Raw genomic sequence first — 12,043 nt, forward strand, 5'->3', positions numbered from 1 at the left:
GTATCGAAGAATCTTAAAAAAAAAAATCGAAGTATATCGAAATGAAAACAGCTAAAATCGAATCGTATCGTTTTATTTTGTATTGTATCGAATGAGCAGTGAAAAGAATCGATTGTATCGATACTACCTACTTGTGCATTGTATTTAGTATTTTTAAGAAGAATTACTTTTCTTTTCCATATAGCTACACTGGTCTATTGATAAATGTGTGTAATCTCTGGGTTCATGTCAAGGTGCAGGTTTGTCCATATACAATGACCATGTATTTGGCAGATAATCACTGTGTTTACTTATTTATATCCATAATAATACATGTTTCCCTTAAAAACCTGCACTATCCACACCTTTCACACAGATGTAATTTCTTTGCTAAATAATTACGATATCGATTTTAAATCATTGTATCGAATCGTATCCTATCACCAGGAATGAAACAATATCGTCCATGTATCGTATCGTGGCGTGATATGTATCGAATCGCTGTTAAAATGTATCGTTATTCGTTACACCCCTAGTCGACAATGGAAACACACTGGACTTCAGTCTGAGACCATTCGGGTGCCGTATCATCTTCTCTTCTGGTGTTGGTCCACTGTTTTGTCCAGCCCAGAGTCAATGCAGCTGTCTCACAGGAGATGCTTCTATATGTTGACAAGCTTCATGGGGATGCTCATTTCCTTTTCCAGCGAGACTTGGCATCTCTCCACAGTGCTAAAAATAAAACTTCTGGTAGGCTATGCCTAACTGTTTTTTATATATTTTATATATTGTCAAGAGGAGTCTAGAGCAGACCCAACAATGCAGACAAACCGGGGCATAGGCTCCGTGCCACACTACTTTTCGAATGGACGATATTTCTGTATTATAAATGCTTTTGTCATTGCTCTTGTAATAAAAATGTAATATTATGATGTATAGAGAATACTGGCTTTTGATTTTCATGAGCTTAACTTTTTGTGTTTTTATCACTTAAATTAAACCTATACTTTGTAATACAAACAGCAAAGATGGCGAATCTACAAGCTCACAATGCGTCATTTGAGACTCATTGTGCATTTCTAGATCTGCCATTTTCACTGAATGATATCATACCAGAATCGGGACGCTAGGGTTGATGTGGTTAAATATGTTGTTGCCTGTCTTGGCCAGGTGTCCCTTGAACAGTTATTTTTATTTTCAATCTCACAGATCAGGTTATTTAATGAATTAGAGCATAATGTTAATAAAGCACATACATAATGCATTGTGTTTACACAATAACATTTGTAAATAGTTTAGAAGTTACTTATAGTTAGAAGTTATTAAGTTACTTACTTTCCAGTATCTGTGTTGTCGTATACAGTAGTTGTCTTCACTGTTCCACAATAGAATCCAGGCTGTCTGTTCTAGTCTGACTTTACTGACTCTGTCACCCAAAGCAAGTGGTTTCGGACACACTTGTGAACGTACGGCACACAAGCACACACAAGTACTGTACACAATAACTTATAGAACATATACGTGTAAGCAACTTCTGGGCGGGGAAAAGTTGTCTCTCGATAACCACTGTAGATGAACACTCGATCAATATTCACCAATCAACACAGGAAACAGAATGTGTACACACAGCTCAGACTTCCTGTCTCCTGCAGTAAAAGAGCAGTGCTGTTTACATCTTTAAATATATAATATTTTGTAATACTAGCTGATGGTCATTGTGTTGTAAAAATTAATACAGATCACATGAGTTATTATATTAGTTCAAAGTCCATGTGTGTGTGTGTGTGTGTGTGTGTGTGTGTGTGTGTGTGTGTGTTTGCTTGCGTGCGTGTGCGCGCCCGTGTGTGTGTGTGTGTGTGTGTGTGTGTGTGTGTGTCTGTGCTAACAGTACAGTAGGCCTATATTTCATTGTGTCCCCATTGATTTGACAGAGATCAAGCTTGATTTAATCAGTTAGACAAGATGTTTCAATGAATTATATAGATCTTCCAACTTGTCCATGTCAAAGAGTGGACTCAAACTCACAATTATCAGTTGAAAGAGTTTGTGCGTTATTATCTAGTAGTTTCTAACTACTCAAAATGTTCTCCTCATCTCATTTCCTCCAAATGATTAAAACACCCATTCTAAATATTGGTTGATATTAAACATTCTTCTCTTAAGTGAATAAGATCACTTTCAGTTTCTGTACCTCCATGACCTCGAAACACACCTCAGCCCTGGCATTTGACCAAGTGCTAAAACATGTGCACTTCATAGTTTTCATGGCGTTCATTTCTTTTCATTTACATATAAATGTAGTAAAGACATACACCCAAGTCAAAAAGGATAAACACAATGAAGCCAAAAGGCTCATTTGTTATTCCAACTGAGGCCCGACTGACACATTCACACACCGATAGAGGAAGAAACCATGCAAGTGTATATAATCATGACAGCAGTGTAGTTTACACAGTTTAAGGAGTTTAGATGCTGTGCAATACTACACAAAAGCCTCTAGTGCATTTGAATTGGATATCAAAGAGAAGTACATTTTATTGAGTTAATGCTGTGGTTGCTAAAGGAATCAATCCCTGAATAAATGAAGTGGTGGCTTTTTTATATGGAATGTGCAGTACACAAACAACTACAGTAGCAGCAAGACACAACATCCCCAACCACTCAGTGTTCTAAAACACTCACCATTTTAGAACACTTTCTTGCAGCAGATAGTACAGCTTTTGCTGCTCCAACAAGACAGTTTTTATTTTTTTCACACTTTGAAACAGAGAAATCACCTTGACTACACTTCACAAAACGGAAATCCACAAACACCCACACACACACACACACACACACACACACACACACACACACACACACACACACACACACACACTTACTTACTTACTTGCTTGTTTGCAGGGTAGCAGCAGGGAAAGGTTCCAAATAAATGTTTCTGTTTACATTAAATGTGCCATTGTGTGTACACTCACCGGCCACTTTATTAGACACACCTCTGCAAATATATATGTTAAAACTAATTTCTAATCAGCCATCAACTCAATTTAGGCCTCCACATTTAGGCTTGTAGAAAGCCTCTATGCCCTGTGTCCGAATGCATAGTGCATTGTTATACCCTAATGTAGTGGACTCAACTACCCCACAATCTGGATTTGTAGGGAACAGTCGATGATCACTAGCCAAGCGCAGCCATGCACCCACTGCGCTGCCTCACACTTTGAGCATGTGCATGTCATGCAGTGTGCACAAACTACACACAGTAGGGACTTTTCTAGGCAGGAGGCAACGTACGGTAGCTAGCCATTTGCCACTGAACAAACGCAATGGAGCCGTCCGTAGCAGAACAACAGGCAACACCAAGGCATTAACGACTTGTGTTTTTTGCAAGTCGACCTGACTCAGTAAAAAATGTTGTTGAAGTCGTTTGATGACGTGGGGAGAGAGCTCAGCACACTGACACATTATCATAGACTGGTCAAAACTCCTCCAAGAATTACAGTAAACACACATTATCAGAGACTGGTCAACACTCCTCCAAGAATTACAGTAAACACACATTATCAGAGAGACTGGTCAAAACCCCTCCAAGAATTACAGTAAACACACAAAAAGGAGACAATGACAGTTTTATGTTAGTGTGACTGATTTAATGGTGTTTAGTAAGTAGGCTACTTGTGGTTACAGCAAATATTATGATCGACACATTTTCGAATTGGAGTTGATTGTATGAGTTGAGTTTGCCCGTAGCTGTTTGATATCATGCGTGTTACCAGGAACAATATGCTAACAGTACTGGTGTTACCAGGAAAAATATGCTAACAGTACTGGTGTTACCAGGAACAATATGCTAACAGTACTGGTGTTACCAGGAACAAGATGCTAACAGTACTGGTGTTACCAGGAACAAGCTAACAGTACTGGTGTTACCAGGAACAATATGCTAACAGTACTGGTGTTACCAGGAACAATATGCTAACAGTACTGGTGTTACCAGGAACCAAGATGCTAACAGTACTGGTGTTACCAGGAACAATATGCTAACAGTACTGGTGTTACCAGGAACAATATGCTAACAGTACAGGTGTTACCAGGAACAATATGCTAACAGTACTTATTGAGGCACCGTTGCACAAGTCACCATTGCAGCATCTAATATGTTCAGCATCAAGGATTCCAGGAACAAGAAAGCTTTGGTACTCAAACTGACACATGCTCTTAGAGAGACAGCCCTTCCCAAACGTCTCTTGACCAAGGAGTTCCCCTGTGAACACAAAATACATTACTGCAATACCTAATTGTTACCTAATACCTAATTTATCTTAGCTAAAATGTTCTCCAACCAGCCTGTCCCCAGTGTATTTTCATTTGCCTTTTGCATTAAAGGAGCAGGAAACCCCGCCTCTTTATTTGTTTTATGGGATTTCAGAACATGAAAAGAAATCTGAAATGTAGGTGTGGTTATCTGCCGTTGTGGGGGGAGGGGCGGAGTAATGCGTGCAAATCATTGTGTTCTATCAGAGAGAGAGTGAGACAGAGCGAAGCTGTCGCAGTGGGCACTTGTTGCTGTTTGCATTTCGGAAACAATTTTTAAAACCAGCCATTGGAGTTGTGAAAAGTGTGTGTGTGTGTGTGTGCGTGCGTGTGTGTGTGTGTGTGTGTGTGTGTGTGTGTGTGTGTGTGTGGGTTCTGTAAATTGGATGATATAATTAATGCAGTTGGATAATTTGTGGTTAATTAATTTTGCTGGCAGATTTGGATGCCGCTCAGAGCCCATCAGCGCAACACTATTATGTACGGCTATGTTGTGTGTGCGTATAGCCTACTTCTGTATACTTTAAATCCTATTAGTAGACTATGTATCTGAACTGTCATGTCTTTTCCTATGCACACTGCTAATAAAGAATTCAATCAATAAATCAATCAATCAATGGAACAGAGGGGGCCTGGCGGCAGAGAAAATAAGTCATGTGAGGAGTTGATCAACAAGCTCTCAACATGTTGTGCTGCAACGCATTGTGGGCTTGTAGGTTGACTATTTGTAAAAATAAAAGATGAATTATCCTAACTGAAGCGCATGGTTGACAGACCATGAGATAAGCAGTCTCCAAAAACAACCTTTTTATAACATGGCATACCGACACTCAATATGTAGGGGTCATTACATTACTGTCTGTACTTAATACTCTGGAAATGGTCTAGAAAATGAAAATCTAGAAATAATCTAGAAAAATATTGACCATTGTTCTGAGCTGGGGAATGTTTATCAAGGAGGGACATATACATTCAATTAGCTTATTACCTTCCACTGTGATGCAGCGATCCTGATCCCCAGTACATTGCATTATTGCCCTATTGGTGCATTTCTCGTCAGTGCAAGTGTAGCACTTAACACCATTGGGAGAAGGGTTGACAGGAGCTGCAAGGGTTAAATGTTGTTTTAATGTTATATTGATGATCAGAGCTGTGCATCGACCACTGGGGGAGGGGATTACTCTGAATGAATCATAGAAAATGTCAAAGAAATAATAATACAGTGAATACTCTTAATCAGTTACATCTAAACCAACAGCAGACTGTGCTGTTCCCATTCACAGATGTTCTGTACAGTAGTGTTTATAAAACATAGATTACAAGACACCACATATGGATGTACTGTAGATACTTACGTGTGGGATATGCATCATTGCAGAGGTCAGTGTGGCAGCAATTGAAGTATGCCTTGATTTCTCCATTGAATGAGGTGTTTAATCCAACATCCCATGAGCCGTTATAACAACCCAAATCTCGCACGCAAGTCCGAATTTTCAATTCCAGTTTACCCTCACCTGAAAACAAACAAGATATTAGTCTCTGGCTCTCTGGCCATGTCTTAATCACACTAGATAGAAACTGTTATTTATGACAGAAAATAATTATAATGATAACAATAATACAGTGGTTATACCGCTTGCACATACCCACAGGTAGTATACCCAGTCCTGCAGCACAGTTCATGGAATCAGGAGGACATTCTCGATGTGTTTCAGTACAATTTGTTGTAGGTCCAGGGAAGCACTCATGGCATATCAAGGCATATCCTGAGACAGGTTGAAGACATGTTACAATTGCAGACATCCCACCTCTCCCGGAAGTTCTGCGAGTCTCCCAGGAATTAGCGTCCACTACTCCCTAATCTCACATGGCCAGACTGTTGCCTCACACAATTTTCAAACGCTCAGAACGGAAGCTCTGAGAATGAATGAAATATTAAGCGGATGTGAAGCCTCTTCTGCACATCCGTTACAGTCACGCAAATGTATCCTAATATAAATTCTAAATATAGCTGCAAGCAGCGATAAAGTGTCCAAGCCAGAAAAAGCAGGAAAGCAAAAAAGTAGCAAGGGAAAGCATATAGCATATAGTGCTATAATAGTGAAAAGGGTGACACGCGTTATTGGGCCTTTCACAGCAATCGGACGCTGCATGCAGGATTTGAGGCATTTTGTTCCAAAAATGTGTTTTGCAAAGTTGACGCTTTGGCGCTATAACAGGCCAATGTCAGAGAGTGGCATCTGTTCCTTGGCCTAGTGGGAATGTGTGTGCAAAATGTCACACACATAGCAGGCTGCGTTCATGATTTGAGAGATTTTGTTCAAAAAGGAGCAATCCTGCAAACCTTGGAATTCAATGTTAGCCAATTAGATGATGATATTGGACAAATCCATCATGATTACATCACCGTAGCGCTACTGTGTACGATTTGTGTGATTTTCGGATAAAATCTGAAGGAGTAATATTGGACATTTTAAAAGCTGGTTTGCATAGAGAATACATTGAATTACCAAGCAAACCATTATCTTGGCTTTTCGTAGTGTGAATGAGGCATAAGTCGGGCCTTCTGGTGGCGCTATAAAAGGCAGATGTGAAAAATGCAGGGCACAGGTTTTTCCTTGGCCTCTGGGAAGTGTGCATACAAAGTTTTACACTAATCGGTGGAGTTATAGGGTAGGTAAAAGCACAAATTGGCCTCTACACAACATGTATGCAAAAGACGGTATGCAACAGACATAAAATACTGTGATACTATTCACCTGGACAGTTTATGATGCTACACATATCATTGTAATCCTTGGCCTCACAACATCAACATAGGTGTAGACATCACATAGTTTGTATTATAATGCTTGGTTCAGGAGTTATGATCCAAAATACTTAATTTGGTAATGGTGGATATTAAAAAAAAGTTTTGTGCACGTGACACGGAAATTCGAGGAGGAGATAGATTTTTACTGTTTTTCATATAATTAAAAATGGTGGGGAACTAAAGGTCAGAGGTCAAGTCAGAGTGTAAAAGTTGTTCGGCATGAGGAGACGCATAAGTGTATACAGGTTTCATGGCTGTATCCCAAACAGAGCATGAGCTATACCTGTTCAAATTTTGCAAGGCTTTTTGCAAGGCTTCCTACAGCGCCACCCTTTGGTCAATTGTTGCGAGCTTTGTGTTTTAGCCGTTTGGCATAGACCATACTGCTGAGTTTCGTAAAAAGCGACTGCACGTTCAAGCCACTAGAGAAAAAGTGGCGGAATAATAGTAATGAAGAGAAAGTACAATATCAATGAGTGGCCTTTGCCACTGTGTGGCTTGGCCACTAATAATCTAAGGATATAGCTTGATGTTTGGCAGAAAAAAAAAAAAATATATATATATGTCACGGTTTGTTAGAGAAACAGTACGGTCGAGAAACGGAGCACTCGCCATGCAGCACGGGGCGGAACAAGCGGTCGCCACAACAACGTCCTCCAGGCGGAGCCGCTCGATTGTCCACGACATTGCAAGCGGCGCGAAGGCCAGCGGACCTTGGTCCTGCTCTTTGCCCCCGAGCGCCGCAGGCGCGAGTGCGGCGCTCCGCCGGCCGCGCAAGTTACGAAGCCGTGGTGAATGCAATCGTTATATTTATGCCCAGGCCGTAAGGCCTGGGCAAGCCCACGATAAACGCCCTGTCCAAGTGACTACAATGGAGCTAATGGCTAAGCTAGGCTAGGCTAGGCTAGGCTAGGCTAGGCTAGGCTAGTAAATAAAGAAAGAGAGTCGCAAACGAGTGACGTCAGCGCCTTCACTAGTGAATGGCTGTCGTCGCCATCTGGTGGTGATTAGTGTGTGGTGAACGACAAAACAAGCGCTCTTACAATGAACGTCCTGAGTTACCCAAACATACTGTAACATATATATATATATATATGTATGTATGTATGTATATATATATATATATATATATATATATATATCATACTATAAACGAGCAAATGTCCGTCCGTCCGTCCGTCCGTCCGTCCGTCCGTCCGTCCCATCCAGTGATGTCATCGATGACGTCATCAGTGATGTCATCGATGATGCCATCAGTGATGTCATATAATAGTTAGAAACCCAGTGATGTCATCAGTATCAGTCATATAATAGTTAGAAATAGTTTACTGTCAGTGATTTGATCAATGATGTCATCAGTGATGTCATCGATGATAGTGATGTCATATAATATCCAGTGATGTCATCAGTGATGTCATCAATGATGTCATATAATAGTTAGAAACCCAGTGATGTCATTAGTGATGTCATACTATAAACGAGGAAGGTAACATGTCATTAGGTCGAACACCCTTTGGATCGACCACCAAACTCTAACCCAAACCCTAATCCTAACCTCAGTAAAACTATGCCTAACTCTAACCCTAACCCTAAACCTGACCTCAGTAACCGTGACGCGGGTGATTATCTAACCTGCCGACAGTCGCGGGTGTTTATCTAACCTGCCGACGCTGTTCGACCCAACGGGAGTTCGACTTATGGGGCAGTGATGTCATCGATGATGTCATATAATGGTTACCCAATGATGTCAGTGATGTCATTAATGATGTCATATAATAGTTAGAAACCCAGTGATGTCATCAGTGATGTCATCAGTGATGTCATATAATAGTTAAAAAACCAGTGATGTCATCAGTGATGTCATCGATGATGTCACTAATGGTTATAACCCAATGATGTCATCAGTGTTGTCATCAATGATGTCATATAATAGTTAGAAACCCAGTGATGTCATCAGTGATGTCAATGTCATATAATAGTTAGAAATGGTTTACAGTCAGTGATGTGATCAATGATGTCATCAGTGATGTCATCGATGATAGTGATATCATATAATATCCAGTGATGTCATCAGTGATGTCATCAATGATGTCATATAATAGTTAGAAACCCAGTTTATAGTGATGTCATACTATAAACGACGAAGGTAACATCAGGTAACCTCAGTAAAAATATGCCTAACTCTAACACTAACCCTAAACCTGACCTCAGTAACCGTGCCGCGGGTGATTATCTAACCTGCCAACGTTGTTCGACCCAGCGGGAGTTCGACCTATGGGGCAGTCCCCACAAGGAAATGTCTTTCCGTCCGTCCCATCCAGTGATGTCATTGATGATGTCATCAATGATGTCATCGATGATGTCATATAATAGTTAGAAATCCAGGGATGTCAGAGTATATGCGACCTTTGGTCGCAATAATTGATTAACCCTAACCCTTGATTGAACTCTTGATTGGTGAAACAATGCATGACATTTTAGCCTACCTATTTTTGTATTTATTTATATTAACTATTTCAAAGGGTAACGGATAAGGAGGACGGGTAAGGACGGCTAAGGACCTAGTATATATATATATATATATATATATATATATATATATGTATATATATATATATATATATATATATATATATATATATATATATATATACGTGAACAGAAATGCCAGTTACAGACTATATGGCAACACCGAACACAGAGGACCAAGATCAGATCGTGGCCTGTGTAGAAACTTCCCCAAAAGCCTGGAAACCCGGCGTCACCACGTCAACCCAGAACCACAGAGCATATGGGACAGGTAGACAGACAGATAGATATCTACTGTACACACAAGCATAATTTGATAGGGTTTTTGGGTTTTAAAAACCCAAGGGCCCCCCCTAGTGGTGAAAATAAAATGTGTTTTTAATAGGCCTAAATAAAAAAAATGTGCCCATATCTACATAAATTCATAGTAGGATATTATATATATTTTGTAATTTCCAATATATTAGGGGTCCCAGGGCATTACTTTCCTAATCTGTGGATTAATCATTGTAGTTTGCGCGCAAAGACAACAGACCCGGGCCCCTTTGATCAGGGCCCCCTTGATCTGAAAACCGATGGGGAATAAGGTCTAATTTCGCCACTGACTGTACATATATTGCCACACAAGGGACACAGACAGACTACAATGGGTGCTCTGATAAACCCCTCAACAGACACATATCGGTCGGATTGGCAAAATGTATGAGGGCTGCGTAGCAACCCAACCCTGTTTATTGGAAAATAAATAGCCAACATGGAAATATTTGAGAACAACTCATTTAAACAACATTAGGAAGCAAGCAAGCCCATTAGAGATGGGATTTATGGCTCTTTGAAGTGAGTTAGTGCCATGGATCTGGCTCACTTAAGGCATGGATCCCCCCCCCACCCCACCCCCCCCTACTGCGCAAACCGGATCCCATCGTTCACTTCAAAGAGCCATTCAAAACATTTGATTTGTTTGCGAACGTCCCATCTCTAGCCCATAAGCAACTACACATTAGAAACAAGGTTAGTGAAGTCAACTACACAGGTTTGATTGTGAAGTCAACTACACAGGTACCGGTTTGATTGTGAAGTCAACTACACAGGTTTTATTGTGAAGTCACTACACACTCTGTTTGAGTGCCAAACAGAAAAGGTTTTTTTGACTCACCTTCAGAAATGAGGAAGATGACGGTCACCATGGCAACCAAATGAGTCTGGAAAAAATTAATTATAATGAGAAAGATAGAATGAGCAAGGTTCTTGAAGTCGTTAAGACGTTTTTTTTTTTTTTTTAATGAAGGCCTAGCAAACTCATTTCAATTCGATTAGGCTATACCGTAGTTATTGTTTTATTTTTAACAACCATTACGAACGGAATATTATTATCCAGTCACACACACACATCTAGCAGCATCTCCCTACCAAGGGTTAATCATCCCAAAGACAGTTGAGTTCACCCAAAGTGAAAGTCCGTGTCTGCACACAGCAGTGAGTCGTTGTCCACTACAAGGGGACTAGTAGCCTACTACAGAATATAGTTGTTTAACAGTATAGCATCGTAGCTCGATCAAAGCAGCAAGTGAGGACATCCCAGTTCTTGCCAGTTCGCAACAGACCGACCGACATTCCTCACGTTCGTTTGATTAGAAGTAAAAGACGGTGGAGTGTTTGTGTTGTGTAGCGAGCTAGCCTACTAAAGCTAGCCTAGCCCGCCGACCATGCAAATATAATGGATTATTGTGTGCTTTGTTTAAAGTTATACTGTGTAAGTTGCTAAACTAGTGGTCAGTAGCGTTATTGCTTTTTTCGGCAGTTTTTCGGCCGGAGCGGCGCCGCAAACCACCGCGACCGATAGTAATCCGTGGAGGGGTAGAACGCATGGTAGAACGTAATTTTCTGGCCAGGATTTGGGGATTAAGAGGTTAAAATCCTTCACCATGGTAAACACTGTAGCTGAGCGGAGGCGCTTCCTGAAGACCAGAGCAGATAAGCTGTGATTGGCCGGTAGTGTATCATGTGTGTATGATCTGCGATGTGATTGGTCAACGTATACACAACGTATACAGATGATGCAGATTACGTCATTTTGCCGCGAAATCCCGCCCCTGTCACTGCTAAGAAGAAAACATATAAAGAGAAGGCTTCAGAAGCTGAAAATAACGGAGTGGGTGTTCTAAAACTTTAGCGATTTAACAGTTAGGACAATTTTAAGATTTGTTTTATAAAAAAACTTACATGGTATAACTTTAAAGAGGTGGTGCCATAGTTTTGTAATTTTTCTGTTTTTCATGTGTCTAGGAGGTTGAAAGTACTTCATTAGACCCCCCCCCCCCCCCCCCCCGGTGTGTGTTTTTTTTTTTTTTTTTGAGAAATGATGTATTCTCTTAGTATTTGTTTGTTTTCTCTTGGAGGCTGCCACCT

General features: G+C 40.5%; 1 protein-coding gene across 2 annotated transcripts in view; it reads right to left on the reverse strand.

Moving 5' to 3' along the window:
• Nucleotides 1-3,718: 3,718 nt before the first annotated feature.
• The window catches only part of LOC308305236 (uncharacterized protein), a 30,979-nt gene continuing 22,654 nt past the window's right edge, over nucleotides 3,719-12,043 (reverse strand). For both annotated transcript variants that reach the window (XM_080749989.1, XM_080749988.1), the window contains exons 3-7: nucleotides 10,791-10,836; nucleotides 5,940-6,059; nucleotides 5,649-5,807; nucleotides 5,282-5,398; nucleotides 3,719-4,243 (exon numbers count right to left, since the gene is read on the reverse strand). In XM_080749989.1, the coding sequence (XP_080606115.1) occupies nucleotides 4,035-4,243; nucleotides 5,282-5,398; nucleotides 5,649-5,807; nucleotides 5,940-6,059; nucleotides 10,791-10,836 (651 nt within the window). In that variant the 3' untranslated portion in view covers nucleotides 3,719-4,034. The remainder of the gene's footprint in view (nucleotides 4,244-5,281; nucleotides 5,399-5,648; nucleotides 5,808-5,939; nucleotides 6,060-10,790; nucleotides 10,837-12,043) is intronic.

Source organism: Nannobrachium achirus (genome assembly GCF_963921795.1).
Source record: "Nannobrachium achirus genome assembly, chromosome: 2".
Taxonomy (NCBI): domain Eukaryota; kingdom Metazoa; phylum Chordata; class Actinopteri; order Myctophiformes; family Myctophidae; genus Nannobrachium; species Nannobrachium achirus.